The sequence below is a fragment of the Miniopterus natalensis genome, chromosome 4 (assembly GCF_054644295.1).
Source record: "Miniopterus natalensis isolate mMinNat1 chromosome 4, mMinNat1.hap1, whole genome shotgun sequence".
NCBI classification, from domain to species: domain Eukaryota; kingdom Metazoa; phylum Chordata; class Mammalia; order Chiroptera; family Miniopteridae; genus Miniopterus; species Miniopterus natalensis.
In genome coordinates, this window is record NC_142084.1 from 64,942,033 (window position 1) to 64,966,046 (window position 24,014).

The window sequence follows — 24,014 nt, forward strand, 5'->3', positions numbered from 1 at the left end:
GTCTCTCTGGGAGTGGGGGCTTCAGGTCCTGCATGGGGTGCTACCTATTCCTGTATACCACTTCTGTCTCCCCTGGTGGGTTGGCAGGCGTGTGGCCAGATGGCACTGGGAGAAGGATGCTTGCTCATGTCAGTGCGCCTGCCACTCCTCATCATCATGGCTTTGCTGCTTTTCCTGGTAGAACTGGGAGCCTGAGATTCAAATCTGCAGACTAGGTCTCTCCCCCTTTGCACTGCTGACATTGGGCTGGGTTACTTTGTGGGGCCATCTTGGGCACTGTGGGGAATTGAGCAGCATCCCTGGCTCCCACTCACTTAATGCCAGGAGTGCCCCCAGTCATGACATCCACGGATGTTCCAGACACCACCTGGTGTCCCCTGGGGGCAGAATCAGCAAGTAGACCCCTTGGGCTAGCGAGGCTCCTCAGTGGGTAAGGTCCTCCTTCCCCATCGTCCTCTTTCCTGCCTAGGCCTCTGTTGATGCTACTAGTTGGTGAGCTCCAGGGGACAGAGGCCTTTTTTAGATGAGGATGTGGTCTGGGTGGAGGGGCTTCATGGGCAGATTGAGGATGTGTCCCCCCGTTCTGCCTCCTGAACCTGCCTCCACCCCCACCCACCTTCCATGGGTGTCCTGCTGTCCTGCTGGGGGCAGAGTTTGTTTCTTAGCTGAAGTAAATGCTGTGGTGATGGATGAGCTTTGTTTCGAGGTCAGGCTGGGCTGGCTCCCCTCGAGATACTAGCGATGGAGCCTGGAGGAGAGAGAGATAAAGTCTCACTCAGCAGAAGGGAGAGCCCGGAGATGAAGAGGGGCCAAGGGCTGGTGTTGTGGCCCTAGGGCCTGGCTCTGTCCTCAGAGCCAGTGCCTGGCTCAGAGCACCCTGGGTTTATTATTATTATTGTGATTGTCATCTGTGCAGGAGGGTTGGGAAGGGATCATAGATAGGCAGAAGGAACTTCTTGGCTCTCCAGCTGCTGCCAAGACCTCCCCCCGCCCAAGGACAGGGCATAGGAGTGGGAAGGGAACAGGTCCTGAAGGGCTGAGATCATGCCAGTGGACCCTGGGGAGGCTGACAGTGACATGTGGATGAGGCTTCCTTTCTGTAGAAAGGAAAAGAGGGTGACATTGGGGCTCCGGCCTCCCGGGGGTCAGTGTTGTGCCAGTTGAAGGTCCTCAAAATCTTGCCTGGTCCCTGGCTGTTGGGTCCAGCTGTCTGTCAGGAGTGGTGGGAAGCAGGCCCTGGGGCCAAGAACCAAGGGAGCCCCTGCCAGTGCCTAATTGTTTTGTTTATGAAGCGCTTCTGAGAGCTTCCAGTGGATTTCCTAATGAACTGGTTTGTTGTGGCATCTCTGCTGCAGTGCTGGTAATTACATCAGAAACAGGGGGCCTGTGTCTGTGAGCCTTCAGAGCAGATGCCACCTTCTTGGCTGGTTTTCTGCCCCCATCTTTGGGTGGTTAACGCTTTGTGGGCTGAAGTGCCAGGTATACCCCCCAACCTTTACCCAGATCGTTCCTTGAGAAACAAACTGTCACTCCTGTTGTTTGGCACCCACTCAGCAGTCATCGTGCAAGTCACTGCTCAGCTGCTGAGAGATATGGAATGAGACTGATGAGGTACAGAGGAGGAGATGGATAAGGGACAAGAGTGCCCAAAAGATTTCTGACCCTAGAGAAGCTGCAAAGAGCAAAAGGGATGGTGGAGCTGGGCAGCGACAGCAGGGCCACAGGTGCTGCTTAGAGGAGGGGAGGTTCCAGTCGATGCTGCAATGATACCCTGATGTGTTCATGTCCTGGGGCCACTGTCACAAAATACCATAAACTGGGGAGCTGGGCAACGGCAGTTTGTCTTCTCCCCATCTGAAGGGCAGAAGTTCTAGACCAAGGTGTCAGGCAGGGCCATCTGTCCTCCGAGGGCTCCAGGGAGGGTCCCTCTTTCCTCTCCCAGTTTCTGGGGGTGGCTGGAAATCCTTGGTGTCCTTTGGCTTGTAGACACGTCTCTCTAATCTCTGCCTCTGTCACTACATGGCCATTTCTCTGTGTAGTTGTCTCTCTTATAAGGACATAAGTCATTTGATTTAGGGCCCACCCTAATCCAGTCGGACTTCACCTTAACCAATTACATCTGCAAAGACCCTATTTTGAAATCAGGTCCCCTTCTTAGGTACCTGGTAGGCAGGAATTTGGGAGCACTCTTCAGCTCTGTATCCCTGGGAGCAGGGGGGTTGGAGGGCTTAGAAGCTAGAGAGCATTCCAGACCAGGAACAAAAAGTGCAAAGTCCCTGAGGGAAGCAGAGAAAGGAGGTGAGACTGCCCGGATGTGTGCAGGGTGGGGTGGAGAGGAGGGAGAGTTTGGGCCTAGGTTTTAGGGTGGGGCCTGTGGGACTTCAACAGAAGGAACATGGAGGGTGCAGGGAGTGAGGGGGGCAAGTATATCTGGGTGCACAGTGAGGCCACTTAGCAGAGAGAGAAGGAGGGACAAGTGCCAGGTCTGCACTGTCCAACACTAGCTGAGCACACAGCCATTTAACTGTAAATTAATTAAAATGAAGTAAAATTAAACATTTTGGACCTTGGTTGTAACTACAAGTTCTAGGTAAGAGCCATGCAGGCTAGTGGCGACCACACCAAACAGCACAGATATAGGACATGTGGAAATGTCTTGGGCACTGAATGGTCACGGGGTTTGCACCTCAGTGGCCAGGGCCAGGAAGTGCTGATGGACTAAAGGGGGCCTTTCAGTTTGAATGTATGGCCCTGCAGGTGACAATAAGTCGTCAGCTGGGAGACAGGCCCATGCCTGACCCCCCTCTCCCCGCCATTTCGTATGCTGTTTCTGAGGGCCCCCACCTCCATGCACCGCAGGGCAGTCTCAGAGGATGTTGAACAGTCTGCTGGGCCCCACGTAGCCCTGCACATCCTGTCTGGTTCCTGAAATAGAGCCAGAGTTGGTGCTGCTGCTCAGATTAGAGAGAGGGTCTCTGTAGTCAGATGCTGTTTGGGTTGATAATTTCATTGAACCACATTTAATAATTTTCTCTTTAGGCCCTTATCTCTACTTTCCCACTTTGTTATTTTATATGAGCAAACCCTAATGTCTAGTCAGCCTTTTAAAAAGAGGTGGCCTCTGATTAAAGATCAGTGCTGTTTAAATTGGGGGAAATGTGGCAGATAAGACCCCAGGGCTCTGAGGTAGCCTAGTCTCAGCCGTCAGGGCCCTGGTGCCTCAGTGTTGCCAAGGATCAAGGCCAGAGAGGAGTAGAGAATGTGGAGCTGGGCACCCCTGGAGGAAGGTTTGGAGAGGGACCAGGTGTTGGGGGTGGGGGGTAGGACGAGGAGATGAGAGCCTCCCCTTACTGATTGAGACCCGCTTGTGGGTAATGGCCCATGAGTGGTGGTGAAGTGCTTTGCACGCCTCATACCGTGGAAATGTCAAATAGTAAGATCCCCTGGGTTATATTGGTCATTCCTACTCATTTCTATGAAAAGGTTAAATTTATTTTGCTTTCAAGCCTAGAGGGAGAGGTGGAGTCGAGGCTGCCAGCCCTCCGTTATAATCCTGCATTGGGGACCCCAGCGGCAGTCAGGGTCTTGTGCTGGTGGCTGATTGCTCTGGGAGGTCCCCTGCCATGTGCCCTAAGCCTGGGGAGTCCAGGTGCCATGGGCCCTCTGAGCCTGCCCTCTGCCCTCTACCCTCCGCTCTCTGTGGCTGCGACAGCTCCAGCCTAGTGCTGCTGGGCCCCACGGGCCACCAGCTCTGAGCCAGATGACATTCCAATTTCTGTTTTTCATGCTTTGGAAAGAAGAAATCTATTTGTTTCTGCTTGGGGCCCTGCTCTGATAGCCGGTGGCAAACCTCTGCCCTGCCCTGTTTCTCATTTTCCTCAACTTAGCAGCATGTCCTGGGAGACCCTTGCACGAATGTCGGGCTGCTTGATGTGTCAGTCTTCTGACGTAGGGTGACAGCCTCCCTGCTCTTGGTTCGGTGTTCACATTAGGCCAAGGGCCCCTAGAGTCAGTGGTTGTAACTCTTGTCATTTGTCATGTGGAAGTGACAAGTGTGCATCTTGTTGAGCTTCTGGCTGGAGCTCTCAAGACCCCCGGCCTTTTGTATGAGCCTGTGACAGGCTTGAGCCACTGGGTTCACATTGGCCGATACTTGTATGACAGGAGGCTCTGTGTTGGGGCACCCTGTGTAGGGAATGACCTGAGCCCTGGTGGCCAGGGCTCTGCCCTGTGAGTCTCCAGCCTTGCCAAACCTTCCCAGCCTTGCCAGACCCTCCTTTGCCAAACTCTCTCTGTCCCTTCTCTTCCCCTTCCCTTTCCCCTTCCCCTTCCCTTTCCCCTTCCTCTTCCCCTTCCCCTTCCCTTTCCCTGTGGCTTCCCTTCCCACCACCTTTCTTCCCCTCCCCTCTCTGCTTGTCCTGTCCCCCATCTCCTCCTTCTTCTCTCTCTGCCCCCTTTTCCCACAGACCGGAAGCTGGGCACATGCACACCAGGGTTCTGGGGGACCCTGGTGAGTCCATGAGCCTTAGTTACGGGATGGATGAGGAGACAAGAGAAGGGACTCTCCCCCAGGGCCTCATCTGGGCAAAAATGCCAATAACTGGAGTGGCAGAATGAGAAGAACACATAGTAGGTGCTCCTTCCTGGCAACCAAGGGGGGGAGGGTCAAGTGGACCCTTAGTAGATGTAGCTCTTCTCTGCACCCACATTCCTGTCTCCTCATGTGTGTATTTCTCCACAATTCCACCGTAAGCTACTGCAGAGCAGGGCCCAGTGTTGTGTGGTAAAACTGCATCAATTCAGCCTTATTAGTTCAGAGCATATAATAGTTCAGACATGGGAAATGGGACTCATTTTGAGCTAAAAGTTGGAAATAGTTTTGCTCTGGGTTTTTATGACTTCAATTGCAGAATCTCATCTAAGATCATTGCCTTTCTTTTTAGACACCTAAAACCTTGGGAAATTGAAAGCCCTTAGTGAGTGCATCCACTCTCAGTCAGACTGTTCTGAAGGCTCAGGAAGTTTCACTCAATGCTCTGTTGTTAGGGAAGCTAGACCTGTAACTTGGACCTCACCTTAGACGCTTTCCTTAGCAGCACACAAATGTTGCTTGTAGGGGTAGCATATTGGGACTGATTCAGTGAGAAGAGGGACCCGCCACCCACACACCCATCACCACAAAAGATAGAACAAGAAGACCCCATCACGAAGGCTGTCCGTTTTTCACCTTCTGTTGTAGGTGCTGGCACACTTCTCAGTAAACTGGATGCCCAGGGGCCTGACCGTTTCATTCCTTATGTGTCATTTCAAAGACCTGGATCCTGTGTTCCTTTAGTTCTGAGTGTCTGAGTTCATTAACACAAACAACCTTGGGGCAGTCCCAGGCAGATTGTGTGAAATCTGTGGCTTGGGTTAAGAGCTGGCACCTCTGCTAGGAGGGGAACTGTGCCTCCAGGTCCCATTGGGCACCAGGTCCTGTTTGAGGCTGGTTCTGGGCTCAGATGTGGGTGAAGTGCAGTTGGCCCAGCCCACTGAGGTTCCGATGGGCTCTGGGGGAGTGTTCCTCACCGTGAGTGGCAGCTCGGGTTGCAGATAGGGGGCCAGGTGACTTAGAGGTGGAACCTGAGACCAGGCCTCTGGTCAACAGGCTCTAAATGCTCCTGGCACATGGTGAGAGTTGGGTTCTGGAAGCAGGTGGTGGGGAGTGTGCAGCCCACCATACTCAGTAAAAAATGGGACAGTTGTAAGTTCTCTCTAGGATATCCATCTTGGTCAGCTCAGGCTACTGTAACAAGGTACCGAAGACTGGGCGGCTTAAACAACAGACATTTATTTCTCACAGTTTTGGAGGTTGGAAGTCTATCAGAGTGCCAGTGTCATCGGATTCTGGTGAGGACTCTTCCTGGTTTGCAGATGGCCGACTTTTCACTGTGTCCTCACATGTGGGGATGAGGGGCCTGGGAGAGATTTGAGGTCTCTTCCTTTTCTTAAAAGGATACCAGTCCTATAGGATCGGGACCCCACCCTTATGACCACATTTAACCTTAATGATCTCCTGATGCCCATCTCCAGATACAGTCACACTGGGGTTCAGGGCTTCGACATAGGAGTTTGGGGGGAACATATATTTCAGCGCGTAGCACACATCTGTAGTCGCTTACACAGTTCACTAAAGTTGGCATGTGGGAAGTTCACCACCAAAGTCGTTACACCTCAAGGTACCCTGTAAAAATTACTTTATGACTTAAATCAGGGTTGGACCAACTTTTTGTAAAGGACCAGATAGTGAATATTTGGGGATTTGCAGACCATGCGGCCTTTGGGTGATTGCTCAGCTCTGCCTTAGCAGTACCAACACGACCGTAGATAGGGTGGTGTGCCAAAAAAACTGTTTACAAAAACAGGTGGTGAGCCAGATTTGTCCACACTCCATAATTTGGCCACTCTGACTTAAATCACTTACCTGCTCAATAAAGAGATTTAGAAAAATAAAATAGTACATTTTTTTTGACTCCACAAAGAACCATGGTTGGTGTTTGATGAATGTCCTTGGCTTTTTCTAAAGATTTTTGCTCTTAATTGGGGCTTTACTGTATTCTTGACTGTGCATTTTGTATTTTTTCAGATAACAGACCTGTCCTAAGAACATTTCTGTTATTAAATGGCACCATCGGTGGGATTTATCATTTATGCAATCTGTCCACAATTGTTGAACAGCACGATTAGAGTTTTTCCTGTGTGTGTGTGTGTGTGTGTGTGTGTGTGTGTGTGTGTGTGTGTTTCTCTCAGTAATGAAGCAGAGAATGGCTTTGTCTAGATTTTTCACTTCCTTGGGCAAGATCCCTAGGAAGGGGAGGTGAGGGAAGCTCTTGCTGAAAGGAGCCGCAGTCCAAATTTTGTTCAGGGCTTGTCAGAGCTGCACCTCCGTCTCTGTCTGGTTGGTAGCTGGTGTCTGTTGTCTCCAGCTGCCTGGCCTTGCTGGGGGCTGCATGGGGCAATGATGGCCAGGCCATCTTGTCCCTCCTCCTCTGGGGGGTGTGTATAGGGGCTAGTGCTGTGTCTTCTCTCTGCTGCTGTCACTTGAAACAGCACTTGTTCCTCCTGTGTTCAGGGAGCGTCATTGAATGCATTCTGCTAATTAAACTGGCGCAGACAGCTAGCTCCTGGAATGGTGGCCCTGTCAAGGGCTCTTCGAGGCACACTTTGCAGGCTGTCAGGCCTCTCTTGATGTTAGGCACCATCTGAGAGCCAGTTTCTGCTCATGAGTGTTGGGGGTGCTGAGAGGGGTGCTCACCCAGCAGCCCCAGCCCAAATCCTGCCTCTTCACTCTGCCGGCATCACTGATAAACGAGGAGGGGCCACAGGTGCTGGGCCCAGAATCTTGGGATGGGGTGAGCAGGTGGGGGGCTGAGCCCTCGGTGGACAAGCCCACTCTCTGGACGGGAGGCCCATCCCAACACAAGTAGGCAGGCCTGGGAAGGGGGCCCGCTGAAAACGCAGCTTGTCTCAGAACAGATCACCTGTGGGAACAGACCATCATTGGGACCCCAGGCCATGAACTCTGCATTCCCCATCCCACCCCCCCATGTCCCTGTCTCTTTACTCCATCTGTCCCTAGATGGCCCACTCAGCACTAATGGAACCACTAGCCACTGGGCCCTGACTGATTTGAGCAGGACTGGCCACTCAGAGTCCTCATTACTTAGTGCCTCTCAGAGCGTGATCCCCTGCCTCTCATGGTTCTGGTGGCTGAGTGCTTTATGCCTCTGTATAGAGGGCCCTGGGGCATTCAGGGGACCCCTCAGACCTCCTCCCCCTTTTGTGCTCTATTTCTCCACCAGAGACTAGTGACATGGCCAGATTCCCTTGGGAGGTGTACTCTGTCTCTGTTGCGGTGCTGATGGGGGACCGCCAAGTCAAGGAGCTGGAATGAGAGCAGCAGAAGCTGTCAGTTTTAGTCAGTCCAGCAGATCCTTATGAAAACACCTGACCCAGAAGATTTGGGAGCCCAAGAGGGGTTGGAGGGGGACTATTGGTGAAAACAATAGAGTACTTTGCTCTCAAACTCAGTTACCTCCTTGGGTGCTGCTCTGAGGCTGCCCTGAGGACTCCGCCACCAGCCTCTGGCCTCCGGCCTGCTCCCAGCCCTTTCCCAGGATGGCCGGCGCTGGCAGAGGCGCTCTGTGCTTGCTCCTGGGCCGAAGCAAAACAGCACATGTGATGTTCCATATGCACGTGGCCCCACAACAGAAAATGGCCAGGTGTGGGGAGCTGTTGAGGGATCTGGCATGTTCAAGCCTCTGAAAGTTCCTAGTAGGAAGTTACCTTAGCAACTTCCTTACCCAGACTGCCAGGCTGAAACCAGAGTGAGGGGTCTGCAGTGCCTGCACCTGAGCTCAGCTGCTCAGTCCACAGAGGTCACTGAGTCCTAAATCCAGTAGGCTGTCACTTCCCTCCTGTGGAACCCACAGGACCCTGCCTTCTTCCTACTGCTTCCTCACCATGTGCCCATGCTCCCCAAATCTCCACGCAGAACCTGCACAGCCTTGAGAGTGGCTGTCCCCAGTGGCTTCGTCCTGGTTGGGTGAGGAGGCCAGGCCAGGCTCCAGGTCATCAGGGCAGTTGTCTCCCTGGCTCTTGTCTATGTGTTCCCTTTCATGAGTGCACACAGGTGCTTGTTTCAATTACTTAAAGGAAAAGCAATTGTGGAGCTGCTCGATATAAATCCCTTAAGCTGCTGTTGATGGTGACACAGGGGAGGCCACGGCTGGGCCAGGATTCTGAAACACGGACACCATCTGTGGTCTCGCCATTCCGCAGCCAAATTACTCTGCCAGCCTTTCTGTGTTGTGCAGATTTTCATTAAATGAATTGAGTTTGCTGGGAATCTCTTGGCCATAAATATTCCCTCCCTCTCAACGTGCTTGTGTCATTGCTGTTCCAGAGTCCAAGCTCCCAGATCCAGGCTGGGAGGAGTGACGGGGTGGGGGAGCTGGGGCTGCAGGAATTTCCCTGGGACATTTTTTACAGCCTCTCCTGCACTCCCACCCCCAGTGGCCTCAGATTTGGGGTCATAAATACTTTACTGTTTCCTGAGGAAATTGAGGGAAGTTTGAAGGACTTGTCAGGGCAAGGTACATAATTGCCTCATTTAATTAAGTGTTTTCCTTTCTGTTTCCTGCATTTCCACTGAGAAAGTGGCAGTGATAGCAAGAAGGTTGTAAAAGGAGGCAGAGAAGTGCATTTAAAATGGAAATGAGTTTTTAGCCATGGTTGGAAATGGGCTTCTCCTGAGCATGTTTATTTGACAGAGAGTCAGATAGAGTAGCCACAAGCGTTCCCAGCTTTCGGGGGCTCCAGTGCAGGTGTCCCTGCAGGGCATTTACCCCAAGGCCTCCTGCCACGGTTCTCAGGACAGGTGTGTCCCCAGGTATGTGTGTCCTCAGAAGGAGGCAAGGACTGTGCAAGTGTGGCACCCCATGGTTAAGGCCACCCCTGAGATCCCCTCATCCTCTGCAACCCTTTCCTGAGCTTCCACACAGCTTCAGCCATCCTTGTGGTGACCCCTCTTCCAGAAGTCTGCCACCCATTCCAAGGGCTGATCGATCCTTTGGAGTCTAGACCAGAAGCCAGCAAACTACAGCCTGTGCCGAATCTGGTCCCCACCTCTTCTTATAAATAAAGTCTTATTGGTACACAGCCATGCCCATTAGTTTATGTAGTATCTATGATGATTCCTAGCTAGCCACAATGCAGAGTTGAGAGGTTGTGACAGAAACCATGTGGCCCACAAAGCTGAAAAGATTATTGCTTGGCCCTTTATGTAGGTTGCCAGCCCTGCCCTAGATCAGAAGTCCCCTCTGTTTCTCCCTACCTCTCACAATAGGATGCTTTTCCGATCTGGTCTTGGCCCCATTCACAGGAAAGCAGGAGGCCAGCTCCACTTGAGTTCCTCTTGCTGACTGAGGGCTCCCTGTCGGAGCCCAGATTCTAGGATTCTTGGCTGACTTCTCTGGTCCACAACTGCCCCAAATGTCAAGTGCCCCCAGAATACGTGCGGTATGGTTCCTCCTGCACATGCCCAGCCCTGGGGGCCACCATGACACTATAACATGGAGGGAGAGGCTCTGAGAACATGGGGTTTGTTGGAGAGGGTCGTGTTCAGTGGTGTTTGAGCCTGTCCTCATCACATGTTTGTACCTTGCTTGAAGCTTCAGGACATAGGGACCTTCCTGTTCAAGGCAATGTCTGCTCCAGACCACCTGGCACTTGTTCCTTGGCACTGTATACCAGGTGGTGGACCAGAGGCTCCCATTTACCTTCACCTGGGAAAGGAAGATATGCCATTTCCTGTCTCATGATAGAAGTTCTAGTGTGGGGTGTCTCACTCTCGGGCTCATAGGGTCTCTCTCCTGCCCCCCATAGTGCACGTGCCGGAAGGACATGGTCAAGATCTCCATGGACGTCTTCGTGCGCATCCTGCAACCAGAGCGCTATGAGCTGTGGAAGCAAGGCAAAGACCTCACCGTGCTCGACCATACCAGGCCCACAGCCCTGAGCAGCCCCGAGCTCAGCACCTGGAGCACCTCCCGGGCCTCACTCAAGGCCAAGCTCCTCCGAAGGTGAGTTGCCAAGGAACTGCCCTGTGCCTGGCTCTGCTGGTGACTGTAAATGACCCCCACCCCAGCCAGTCCCTGCTGACAGGTGGCTGCAGGCTGCCCCCTCCCTCTCTCTCTTTTCCTTTCCTCTCCTCCTCTTCTTCCATTTCTTACTGCTTCTGAGTCAGAGTGTGTTTCTCAGGCCCTGACCTCCTCCAGTTTGAGGTTGGTGGGCCTTAACAACAGGCGGTGTCTTTGTTGTTAGACTCAGTTTCCCTCCTGGCTTCTGGGAGGCTGGCCCTTTGACCCTCCAGCAATCTGGTTTCCTCTCTGGGACTGCACACGCTGTCCCTCTTCCTCTTCTGCTTGTGACCTTAGGTGGGAGAGCCCTATGTCTCCATGCTGGGGCTGCCAGGCCCCTTCTTGGCTCTAAGTGATGGCAGGTACCTTGCTGGAGCCATGGGGCACAGGGGTCCAGTGCTTGGTCTGTGTGGGCCACCGGCCCCTGCCATTTTCTGTTTTGGTTGCTCATTTTGGCTTTTCCGATAATGTGCTGCTCAGATTCAGTCATGGAGGTCACTGAGACACCTGTTCCCCCAGGGACATCCTTTGCCACCCCTGTTCCATCTCAGGGAACCCCCTCCTGGCCTCTGCCTTTCATGACAACATGGTGGCTGCCCAGCCTCGCGCCTGGAGTCTACTAGGGGAAAAGAGGGTGAAGTGGCTGCACCCTCTTGGCATTAGCACCGTAGCCATGGGGACATGGGTGGCAGCCGGGAGGAGGAAGAAATTGACTTCCTGCCGGGAGTGAAGTATCAGTGAGCGCTGTGCTCCTGGCATCACCCTGCAGCCCTGGAAGCATCGGTCCCATTTTGCTCTCTTCTCTGGGAAACGTCAAGGCTTTCAGGACTCTGAGCCGCTCAGACAGAGTTCCAACAGACTCATTTTGGTGCCCAAGGAATGTTCAGCAAATCCGCGCTGGGCCCTGGCTGTGCACTGTGGCAGGGAGGGACAGCTCAGAGTAGCCTGACAGCGTTCCTGCAAAGGACCAGTGTGGATGTTTTCAGCTTCATGGGCCAGACAGTTTCTCTTGCAACCACTCAACTCTGTGAAAGCCACCACAGACAGTAGACGTTGCATAAATAATGAACATGGTGTGCCCCAATAAAACTTTATTTGTGGACACTGAAATTGGAATTTTATATCATTTTCACATGTCACAAGGTATTATTATTATTTTAATTGTTGAACCCTATAAAACAGAAACAACTTTCTTAGCTGGTGGGCCACACCAAAACAGGCAGCTGTGGATATGGGCCTCGGGTGAGGTTTTCCATCTGCAGCCTCTTGGTCACTTCTGACTTCTTTTGATCCCACTGATGATGGACAGCTGGCCCCACTGACTGACCATTGAGGGGGTGGGTGCTCGGGCAGTTCCTTCCTTTGGCTGTGCCAGGTTGGCGGCACTCCCACACACTGCAGAAATGCCCTTGGAACTCTTTCTGGGGAAAATCATCCCAACCAAGTGGTTATGCCCAGTCCAGAACCTTTTTCCCCAACGGTGCTGTTCTAGTTTTCAGCACATCCATCTGTGAATCCAGAATCTTGGGCTGTCTTGGCTTTACCCACATATTGTTCCCACCCCCTGGCCTCTCTCTTTGAGAATGTTCCGTCAGCCCGGAATGCTTTCACATCTGTTCCTGACAGCCGCCTGAAGGTGAGTCTCTCTTCTGATTTCTTTTGTTGTCTGTCCTTTTGATTCCCACTCTCCTGTGTTCTCATGAAAAGCAGCTTCTCAGTGAGGCCGATCTGTGCCACTCCTGATCCCTCCCAGCAGGGTGAGCTTGCAAAACAGAGTCCGACGCAATATTTGCATAATGGCTAATTGATTGTGGCTCAGTCTAATTGGTCAACAGAGCAGGCTGCCAATAAATAAGCTCACACTCCAGAAATGGATGGGCTTAGAGGACCAGGGCGCCCCAGCAGCTGTGCTTCCCTTAGCTGGAGACTTCTGTGTGCAGAGGAAGCTTCCCACAGGCCCTCTCCCTGCCACTGTCCTTTCACACTCCCCCAGGCCAATCAGCCCTCAGTGGAGGGCTCCTGGCCTGCTTGTCATGCTCTGTTCCTTTCTGGAGCATCCCTCTCTCGCTTCAGCCTCCTTTGCCTCTGACCTAGGGAGCTGTAATATTCCAGCAGTGGGATTGAATAACAAATTAAGTCCTGTTCCCAAGGATATAATTTTCTTTAAAGGCTTCATTATGTAAAATAAGACTGATTCCGCCCCTCCCCCCTTTTTTAAGTCATGGAGGGGCTTTCTCTGAAAAGGTTGACTGCTACCCCTCCACCTATGAGTCAGTGACTCTCAAAATTGCCTGTACCTTTCTCTCCTGGCCCCAGGCCCACAACATGTGGAGGTCCTGCCCCTCCGCAGCTGTGCCTGGTCTCCACTGAGGAGGGTTTGCTCCCCTGAGCCTCGGAGAGTTTGTTTTGAGGGAAGGGTGGCTTGGGCTAGATAGGGGTAGGGGCAAATGTGGCTTCTAGATCAGGGTTGTGTGCCCCCCTCACTGTGTCCTGTGCCCCTGCACTGTGGACACTGGGGATGGTCATTCTCTGGAGTGGCCTATTTGGGCACAATAGGGTGTTGAGAAGCATCCCTTCCCCATCCCAGTCAATGCCAGGAGCTCCCCTAGTCCTAATGACCACAACGTCTTGGTACCACCCAGTGTCCCTGGTTGGGAACCCCTGCCCTAGACAGAAGGTGTGGCATTGTGGTGGACCCCATGTCCATCTGCTGTTCCCCCCACTCCCAACCCTCATGTCCCCCTGCAATCTTGTCCTTTGGCCCTGCAGCTTCTCCCTGGTCCCTGCTCAGATTGACTCAGCCAGGTCCCACCCCCCACACACTGAGGGTCTAGCCTTCCTGAGAGCCCCCCATACTGCGCCCCACATGTCATCTTGGAGCAGAGGCCTGGTGTAGGCCTCCCTGGGAGAGAATGATCTTCTAGTTCTTGTCACTCTCCCATGGATTTATCTTCCATGTCTAAATCTTGTTGAATAAACTGACCCTCCCCCATGACAAACAGGGCACAAAGCTTGGACTTCTTGCTCCTTGCTGTGTGGCCTCTTTGGCCCTCACCACCAGGTGGATCCCTGCTTTGCTGGCATAGGCCACCTTAGAGTCTGGCACCTTGCCCAGGCCTGGTCTCTGTCAGGCCCCCCTCCTCCTTCCTCCCATTCCTCCCTGAAGCCCTTCTCCATGTGCAGACTCGTTTTCTCTCACCTCCTTGTTACTTCAATGAGAACATCAAGAAATGTAGCCCATCGACCACATGTTGCAGCAGGTGTGCATTCAGCTTGCTGTATACATGCTTATAGAACATCTGAGCTGCCACCACCACGCTAGTGCAAAGAGGGGAATGGAGAGAAGACGAGCTTCCTCACTGGGACCCACTGGTTCCCAACCTACCCCAGCCCCTACTGGTTCCACTGGCTGTGACCTCCAGCTATCCATGGGGGAGGCTATCAACTGACTGTGGCCAAGAGGCCCCCTGGCCCTGCTCGCCCACCCACACCACCTCTCACCACCACCCTCAGATCACCATGAAAACGAGACAGGAACAGCTCCAGTGCCCCCTTTGATGCCTCCTGACCGGACACTGGATGCCACTGAGTCTCTGACCCCACTCCCGCCAGGGCTGCCCTGGCCCTGCCACACTCCTGAGCCCTTCCCCATAGACACAACTTCTGGCCACTCATGGATGGGCCCTGTGACCCTTCTGGGGCCTGCCAGGCCCTGAAGGAGCTTGTTGCTCTGGTGACTCACTGAATGCTTCCTAAATTGTCCTTTTCCAGGACACCCTTGGCAATATCTCAGAGGCAAAGGCCTGTAAACGCCACACACCCACTTGTCTGTGTGGGCAGGGAGTGTTAGGAGGAAAGGAGGTGCATGTCCTGGGGCTGAGTGTAGGGGAGAAGGGCCCTGGGGTACACAGCTCACAGACCCTTGCACCCTGACCCAGGGACTACATTGGCACCAGCAGCCTTGGATACCCCAAATTCCCCTTGTGGAGTCAGAAGTTCTGGGCAAAAGCTGGTCCTGTGAGAGTCGACAGCCCTGCCTTAGGGTACAGAGGGACTGTGTGCTTTGGGCCCCTCGGTGACTGAGCTTGGAGCCACTCTGAGCCCACTGCATAGGGTGGGGGCCCATGGGGAGCCCCCACTCTGCCTCTCGTGCCATCTGGAGTTCAAGGACACCTGCTTTCATCTTGGAAATATTAGTACAGGTGTTTGGACTTGGTTCCAATATTTGGTTTGTATAAACTTAACTAAGTGACTTCCAGTTAAGCCTGACAAGTGAAGTGCATGTTTATCTCCATCCTCCCCTGAAATGCCACTAAAATGACCATAAAGGAGTGACAAAGAATAAGAGAGGGGACCATGACAGCTGAACAGCGACAGCAGACTTGGAAAAGAAGGGAAGGATGGGCAAGTGATACCTGACTTTGCAGCACAGAGGAAACTCTGTCCAAGGGCTCACAGGCGGGTGTGGCCAGGTTGTGCTGAGGAACTTTGGAAAGACATAGGATTCTGAGATATGGGCACGTCCTGGGACAGGGACCAAGGTAGGCTGAATGAAGGCAGGTGTGTAAGGAAATGCGGGGCTTGGGGCACCCCCCAGTAGAGGATGGTAGTCCTGCTGCCTGCTGGGGTCAAATCTGGGTGGTTCTGTGCCCAAGGGAGAGGCCTTTCTGAGGGTGAGGTTGTGGAAGCCTGGCTCCCAGCCCCATGTGCCCCTAACCCCAAGGTCCTCTCTGGGGTCCTCTCTGGGTCACAGAGTGGCCCAGCAGAGCAAAGCTGTGGATTCTGATGTTGGGGTCCCCCAAGAAGTGACAGGGCTCCTGCCTTCTCCATCCCCTTCAGCAAGCTCTGCTCACACACACACAGCCACTAACGACATTCTTAGTACCTCACACAACAGCCAGGGGTCCCTCAACCTCTGAGGAAACTCTCAGTGGAAGACAGAGAGTGTTTCAAACAAAAGGGAAAGCAGAAGTCTCTGGAAAGAGATGAGGCAAGGAGCAGAAGAAAACTCACGTGTTCTCCTTGGGGTGGGGGGAGGGGGGTGGCTGTGCATTTATGACAGAAGCACCTGTTGCTATAAAAAGAAGCATTTAGGAAAGAGATAGCTCTTGGACATTTAAAATGAGAGCAAAGAAAACATTTGGGGAACAGCTTGGGAAACCTTCTAGAGAGCAGGACAGAAAGATCAGAGGCCCAATCGAGGAACTCCAGCCTCTACCGGGAGTTTCAGAAAAAGAGAAAAGAACGTTTCCCAGGAACCAAAAACTTACGTTTTCAGATTAGAGTCTGGCACAGGGGATGAGAATTATGTGCACCTCGGAACATCGCAACTCTTGGGTGAAACTGAAGGTCTCCCGAGCTTCCAGAATGAAGAAATACGTCAACGTAAAGAACAAAGGACCCAAATGGCATTGGACTCAGTGATCATAATGCTACAAGCTAACAGACAGAGGGACAAGGCCTTCAAAGTCAGAAGAGAGAAGAGAAATAATTTTTAGCCCAGAAATATATCAAATTACCAGCTAAATGTGCAAGAGGAATAAGGATCTTTTTAGACATGTAGAATCCCAGGTTTCCCCTCCTTTCTGAAGAAGCTACTAGAGGGTGTGCTCTAGCTAAACAGTGGCATCAGCCAGGAAAGACACAGAACCAAGGAAACCAAATACAACCCAGGAGAATCCAAACCAGTTTCAAGGTAAGGATGCCATCGAGGAGTATGTGACACCCTGTGTAGGAGACCACACCAGAGCTTGGAAATAACCAAGAAAGTTAAGCATCTAAGAGAGGACCAGTTACTCCAGGAAGAGTAAACAAAGGCTACAGTGCAAGCAGCATGGATGAACAATATTTACAGTCAGAAAAATATAAACAAAGATGGTGGCAGATTTGGGCAGAGAGGGCAGTGGGTGGGGAATCAGGAAGCATGGCCACACCCTCAGTGGTGACTAAGTACAGCTTTGTAACTTGGCAAAGGAAGCCAGAACAAAAAACAAACAAACAAACAAAAAGAGGCAGCAGTGTAGGGGAAACACATGGAAGTAGCTAAGAGGACAAACGGCTAAAAGAGAGGAAGGTGTGTCTGGGGAGCACCCAGTGGCTGCTGCTGTGGTTGGAATATAATGAGGATGTGTCTGGTGGATGCCTTTGCCCCCAGCTCTGTGGCAAATTGAACACAGGTTCTTCCTGCGTTAATCTCCTAGCTTATGTATTCACAAAATGGGTATTTCTTTGCATGCTGACATGCAACTAAGTCTGTCTACCTAGTTCCACCCATTCTGGGGGTCTCTGCATTGGGGAGGACCGCTGGTACTGGAGGTTTGACACTGGAGCTTGGGGGCCCCAGAGCTCTGAGGCCAGTAAAGTGTACTGGGACAAGGAAAGCCTGGGCTCTCTGGGACAGATAGGTCCCCAGTGGGGACACCCCTGGTCAGCCCTGGGAGTGGGTGGGCAGGGTCAGAAGTGTCCTCCAGGGCCAGTTCTGGGGTGGGGTAAAAGAGAGAACCGAGGGCAGCTACAGGAAACTGAGGCCAGGTGAGTTGGTAGTAGGAGGGTGCCCCTCAACTGGGTGCTGCTTGGGGCCAGCTTGGAGGTTCACTTTGGACGCCTAGCCCTGTGGCCCCATAGCATTTCCAGACTTGGAGAGAAGCCCCTCCTCAGGTAACAGCTGGTGACAAAAGCCAGTGGCATCTACTGCCAGGTCTTGGGGCTTTCTGCCCGTTTCTCTGTGGGGGCCATACCTGGCATTTCCCAAATGTACCCGATGTGGATTCGCTGGTGGCTCTGCTGTGGTGGAGAGCATCTCTGGTCCCGTGTCCCCTCCTGCCCCTGCCCTGCCCCCTTCGCGGTGACCCTTGCACGCCATGCTGTGTGTGATGCCATGCCTCTGCCCATGTTGCTCAATTCCCACCCACCCACCCCACCGAATGCTCCCTGCTTTTCGCCTTTGGTCATGGGGTGATTCATGCTGCAAACATCAAGTGGGGCTTGTCACTTGCCCACTGGGCTCAGGGGAGATGGAGCAGCAGAGACCAGGGCCCTTGAGTTAGGCAGCCAAACCATGAGAATGACCAGTAGAGGTTAGTGTCAAGGGACGGTTAGGAGGGGGCGCCCCAGAAACCAGCATGGAGAGCAGGGGCGGGCTGGGGAGGCAGCAAGGAAGCCATCAGGTCCTGCTGCTGTAGACACCACCCAGTGGGAAGTAGGGATCCTGGCATCCAGCACCCTCAGGGCCTCCTTGGGCTCCGACCCTCCCCTAGTCAGATAGCCCTGCTTCTTCTTGGTGAATGTTGGTCTTTGGAGGTGTGACTGCTAACAGGGACCCCTCCATAGGGTCTCCATGTCCAACTCTGACCCACGGGGCCACATGGAGAATTCGTTATGGAAAGAAGCTGCAGCCAGCACCTCTCTCGGAAACATCTACATTCTCAGGCTGCGGACTGGGAAAGACAAAAGGGTAGTGGAAGCTGGTCATGTGGCCTGGAGCCTGCAGCCATGTGGGAGAGCACCCCACTTTTCCTGGAGGGCATTAGTGGCCTGACCAAGGCTGGGCCTCTCCACACACCTACCTCTGCCTGAGCTTTTGGGGTACTATACTCCTCCTGTCGGTCTAAAAGCTGCTCTGTCCCCTCCCTGGAAGGCTCCAGGGCTTCATTTCCCAGGACCCCTGCAGGGGTGCCCTGGCCACTAATCTGCAGGCCTACCCCCTTTGTTGCTTTCTTTTCTTCCTTTTTAACTCCAGTTCTCCCTCCTTTTCACTAAGAAGCCATAGCTAAACCTCAGCTTGAATTCTCACTGGGGGCTGAGGTTTGCCCCCACCATCCCCGGGACTGTTATACCCTGAGTCAAGGCTGGATGTGGGGACCCGACATCCCTCTGGCATGGACCCTGCCTTGCAGGCCGGTGACAGGGTGATGAGGGGCATGGGTGCAGGTTGTTCCCTGGGTGTGGAGCTCCTGAGTGTGGAGAGGCACACAGGGAGCATGGGTAGCCGGACTGAAGCAGGTGCCCAAGTCGAGGCCCAAAGATGAGGCATCTTGGAGAGTTAACACCAGTCCTAGAGAAAAACTCCCTGACATTTACATTCTAGACAAATTAGTCTGAAAGAAAGCAGACACTGGAAAAAGACTGAGGAGGAGAGGAAACCAAATCTAGAGAGGAAGAAAGAGCAGAGCAAAAAGCCAGGCCTGTCGTAAGTGCACCTTTTGTTTCGTTTGTTGTCTAGGCATTTTCCACCCGCTGCTGTTCCCATTGTGTTCACATTCCCTGTCCCTCCCACCCCCACCACATGGGGGCTCCTGGAGTCTGGGGTTCGTCCAGTCATCCCATCTCCAGCTGTCATCAGCACCTGCTTTGACACAACCCCCACCATCACTATTACCCTCCCCTCCCAGGCCTCTCTGCCTCCACCACCCTGCCCTGCCCCCTGGAGCCACCTCCCGGGAGCCCTCTGTTCCCCAATTCTGGTTGTGGAGGCTCTGTTCTGCGGAGCGCAGATGTGGGGCTTCTCCCCTCTGCTCTTTTGCCTGTCTGATGACCTTCCCTCACCAGGTCTCACCGGAAACGCAGTCAGCCCAAGAAGCCCAAGCCAGAAGACCCCAAGTTGCCAGGGGAGGGGGCGGCTGGGGCAGCCCTTCCGGAGGAGACCAGTGGTAGTGTGAAGGAGGAGGCTGCACAGGAGGCCGACCCCGAGGACGAGGAGGAAGATCCCCAGCTGCCACCGCAGGGCCGGGAGGCGGAGGGCGCAGAAGGTCAGTTATAGCCGGGCAGGCCAGGCAGGCCTGTGTCCACGCTGGCCCCTTCCTGACCCCAGCTGGTGGAAAGAGCCAGCTTTCACTGTGGCCACAGAGTCTCTGCTCTTTAAGAATCCAATTCATGTGCTTTCCTGGCTGCGCGAGGCATTTCATAAAAAATGTACATTGTTAGGGGGTGCTGTGAAGAGTCCCTCTTCTCCCAGAAACTGAAGAGAGGTGGTCTCGGTGCATTTGGGCTGTCATCACAGGACACCACAGACTTGGTGGCTTTAAAACAACAGACATTTGTTTCTCTTGGTTCTGGATACTGGGAGTTGAGGTCAAGGTGCCAGTGTGGCCGGGTTCTGGTGAGTGCCCTCTTCCAGGTTGCAGGTGGCTGCCTTCTCGCTGTGACCACACATGGAGAAGCCAGCCAGCTCTGCAGCCTCTCTTGTCAGGGCACTGATCCAATTAATGAGGGCCCCACTCTCATGATCTGATTACCTCCCACAGGCCCCACCTCCTAAGACCATCACACTGGGTGTAAGTTTCAATATAATGCATTTTGGGGGGACACAGACATTCAGCCACAGCAGAGGTGTGATCTACCCAGTTGTGAAAGAGGACAGCCTGCTGTTTGTGGCCAGATACTGTTGAGCCTACACTGGGGTTGTGGTAGGAGTGTCCCAGAAACATGCCCTTCACACAGCACGGGCTGTAGAATGTTAATATGTGAGCGTTTTAAAGGTTCCCACTCCCGTGCTTTACAGTGTTTCCCTTTCCTTTTTTATGGGTGGTTTCATTTTTCTAATTTACAGCTTCAGCTACTCCCACATTTGCACATAGCAGCTGCTCCCAAGGGTAGAGGAGGGGCCCTCTCCTCTCTGGCCCTTTCCAGGCACCAGGCAATAATGGGAGCCAGACCCCAGTCACAGGCCATAGCTCACCAGAGGGTTCTGCTTGGTTCCTCAGTTCCCCGCTTCATGGCTGTGCCTTGGAGTGTGTGAGCCCAGCATGACCCTGCCTGTTTCAGAGTTGTGTGCTCACCAAGATGCAGCATCCAAGGTGACTATCCATGGGTCACAGTCGGAGATAGGCACACGTACCTGGACGGACCCACAGGCTGATTCTGGGGTTCCCAGTTAGGGATTGACTATGACCCCTGGCTGGCAGGCTGAGTGTCCCTGAGGACCCTCAGGCACTCATAAGGGGAAGAACAGAGTGTTTCTGGGTGAATAGTGTTCTGGTGCATTCCCAGATGGCCCAACACACGCTTGCCTAGTGGGGCGTTTGCCTAGTGAGGCCTCATGCACCCAGGAGGTCCAGAAGACAAGATGAAGGGAGAAGGCGCCTGGTTGGAGAGGAAGCATGTGCCAGCAATACCTGGGCATAGGCGTGATCCCCTACGTAGAAAGGGATGCGGAAACGGAGCCATCCAGTCGCTCAGACCCAGCAGAGGAGCTGTGTGAGCCCCATAAGCCAGGTCTCATTCCCATGGGTCAGCATGGAGAGACAGCATCACTGTTGGATGCTACTTACAATAAAAGTAACCAGAGAGTAAGCACCTTGGAACAAAGCTAACGAAAAATTAAAGACCTTTATGGAGAAAATTAGAGACATTTTTGAGAAGCAAGGAAGAATTGCTAAATAAATGGACCCATGTGTTGGGAGAACTCCCCCATGTGAAGGTACAGTTTCCCCCACACTATCTGGGTGTTCTCTAGCTCCTTTCAGGATCCCAGCAGGGTGTGTGGGGGGTGTTGATCTAAAAGTAGATGGAAGGAGAGAGGTAGAAGAAAGGTCAGGGCAGATCTGGAGACTGGCCGTAAGCTCACAGAACAGGAGTGAGAGCACCCTCCACTGCAGGTGGGAGAGGTGAAGGTCACCATTCTGTGCCCAGGGGATTCTCAGATGTAGCCTCAAATGTCACAGAGGGCACGTATGCACAATGTCCCATTTACAGTTTATGGGACTCGCCAAGCTAGGCAGTGAATTACTGAGGGAGCATTTGAGTCTGCTTGGGCTGCCTAACAAAGCACCCAGTTGGGGGCTACGGGGGCTTCCAAACAGTTTCTCGTCTCACTGGTCTGGAGGTCAGAAGTCCACAATCAAGGTGTTGGCAGAGGTCGTTCCTTCTGAGACCTCTCTGCTTGGCTTGTAGATGCCATCTTCTCATTCACATGGCATTCTCCCTGTGCCAGCATCTCTGCCCTAATGTCCCCCTTTCATAAGGACACCAGTCACATTGGATTAGGGCCACCCTGATGACCTCATCTGAACTCATGACATCTACAGTGACTCTTTCCAAAGGACTACAGACCCTGCACTGGCCTGTGTGCCCCAGGACGTAAGAAATACGAATGAATGCCCACGTTCTGTGAGGCAGTTGGGTGGTCGAGCTTGGGTTGTGATGGTTAATAATGAGCTCTCCGAGGCGGGCCCCTGGGCTGAGGGCCTCATGTGTGTATTGCAGGGCTGCTTCCCCAATTGCTGCCTAAGCAAGAGGTTCTATGTCCATTGAGAGTAAAATGTGTGCTGTAGACAAAACCACAAGCTATGCAGAGGGGGATGTGTGAGACATGTGCTCTCCTCGCCGGTTGTCTGGCATCCGTACTCACTCCCATTCCGCTTCAACAGTCTCATCCCAGGACCCCTGGGCTTCAGGGTCTGCATTTCAGTGATGGCCACAGTGTCATGTATGGTGTCATGTGGTGGGGCCTTGGTACAGTCCTCTAGGGCTGTGGCTTCCATGAGCTTCCAGAGGCATGTGGACCCAGGAAGGATGGGGCTGTATGTGGGGGGTGTATGTTCTCAGGGCTAGCAGTACTCCCCAACTTCAGATACTCGGTCCCTGTCCTATGACAGCCCCATTCCCAAGAAGGAGGAGTTGGGTTGTGGGGGGGTCTTTCTCCAGAAAGGAAGTGGTCCCTTTAGGGTGCAAGATGTGGCAGCCACTGCTAGAGAGCCCTTGCCAAGGTCAGGAGCATCTTGGGAGCCATCTCTTGAACCCTTAGTAGGAAGACAACTCTTAACACTTCAAATAAGTGTTTGCAGTCAGGGGTGACAGCGAACACGTGTCGGGGAATGAACGAGTGGAAGATTTTAAAGTGGTTTCCAGACTTCCTTTAATACCAGCTTAATGTCTCTAAAAGCTATAAGTGCTAAGGATCATGTCAGGTGTGAGCAATAGTTTTCTGTTTGCAAAGGGAGATCATTTGCTGTTGCTCACACATGGGACACTCTCTGACAAGATCTGGGTGCTGGGGGCTGGCAGGAGTAAGCCCCCTGGGGGTGGGAGGAGCTCTGGGATGGCTGATGGGGCTCTAGGCCTGGGAGGCTGCTTCCCCGCTGGCTTCCAGTGTCCACACTTTGCACCTACTGCTGGATGGTCTTGGGAGAGCTGCTGCCCTGGGATGGACCAGCATCTTCCCTCTGCCCCCCACCCCATGCCCACCCCTGACCCAGGCGGAAGGCAGGAAAGCAGCCATGTCAATCCTGGTTTGCTGGAGCAGCAGGGGCTCCTTTCTCCTGCCTGGCTCCAGCCATGTTATAATGCTCTCCCCACACCTGTGGCTAGGCACAGCCATTGTCCTTTCTCACAGCTTGGGCGATGGCAGCAGGGGCACTGCCAGGACCCAGCAGGGCTGGTCCTACCACAGTGCCATACACTCCCAGGCAGAGCATGCAGGGAGAGGGACCCCACCCCGAGACCTCCCAGGGCCTTGAAGAGACAGGAGCACCCAGGAGTGTGACAGTAGGTGCTGTGGGCAGCTCTTGGTCATGGAGTACCTGGTTTCAGGAGTGGCCTGACAGCTTGAGATTGACCCTAGGACAGGACAGCAAAGGCTGCTGTACCCAGCAAGGATCAGATGAACTGGGCCTTTATGAGGGGACTGCGAGTTTCACATCCTGCCATGTACACCCCCCCTCCCCCCAGTACAGTCCAGCTAGGCCTCACGCACCATTAGGGTGTGCCCTGCCTCGGACTTGGGAAGGATACAGAGTTGGCAGGAGTGATGTGGGCCATGGGGACCAGGAACAGCTGGCCCAGGCTGGGCAAGGGTGGAGGGATACGAGGTGTAGTGTCCCTAAACCAGGTAGCAGTCGGTTAAGCTTGGGATCCCAGATCTATCAGGTATTCTCAGTGCACCCTCCCTCCCCCAGTGAACTTGGTGCCCTAGAGAAGGTGTGGGAACCCCATAGAATCAGACAAGCCAATAAAATCCAGCAGTGGGGGTGTTCTTGGCCGTGACATCCTCCCCACTACTAAAAATAGTATTAGAAGGGCCTCAGCTTGTCTGCTGGGGAGGGACTGGCTGAGATCCTAAGCCCCCCCCCCTTTTCCCTTGACCCTAAGCCCTTTCGATGTGACATCCCTGCTCCATTTTGAGGCTGTCTCAGGCCCCAGCAGATAGGGGGCTTGCTGAAGTCTGATAGTGTGGTCCCTGATGGGGGTGGGGGGAGCTGCCCCGATCTGGGGTGGGGGAAGTCCTGTGGTGAGGACAGAGCCCTGAACCCTCAGGTGTCCTTCCTGGCCTTGGGCAAGTCCCCTAAAGGGCCCTGGCTTCCCAGAGCCTGGGAGACAGAAAAAGATCGGAACTTGTTC

The 24,014-nt window shown here is 53.4% G+C and overlaps 1 protein-coding gene across 1 annotated transcript in view; it reads left to right on the plus strand.

Annotated features, from left to right (window-relative positions):
• Window positions 1-24,014, plus strand: part of KDM4B (lysine demethylase 4B) — a 129,631-nt gene that overhangs the window by 86,017 nt on the left and 19,600 nt on the right. Inside the window, exons 10-12 of the mRNA XM_087816674.1 lie at window positions 10,426-10,622; window positions 18,766-18,867; window positions 19,227-19,426. Coding sequence (XP_087672800.1) covers window positions 10,426-10,622; window positions 18,766-18,867; window positions 19,227-19,426 — 499 coding nt within the window. The remainder of the gene's footprint in view (window positions 1-10,425; window positions 10,623-18,765; window positions 18,868-19,226; window positions 19,427-24,014) is intronic.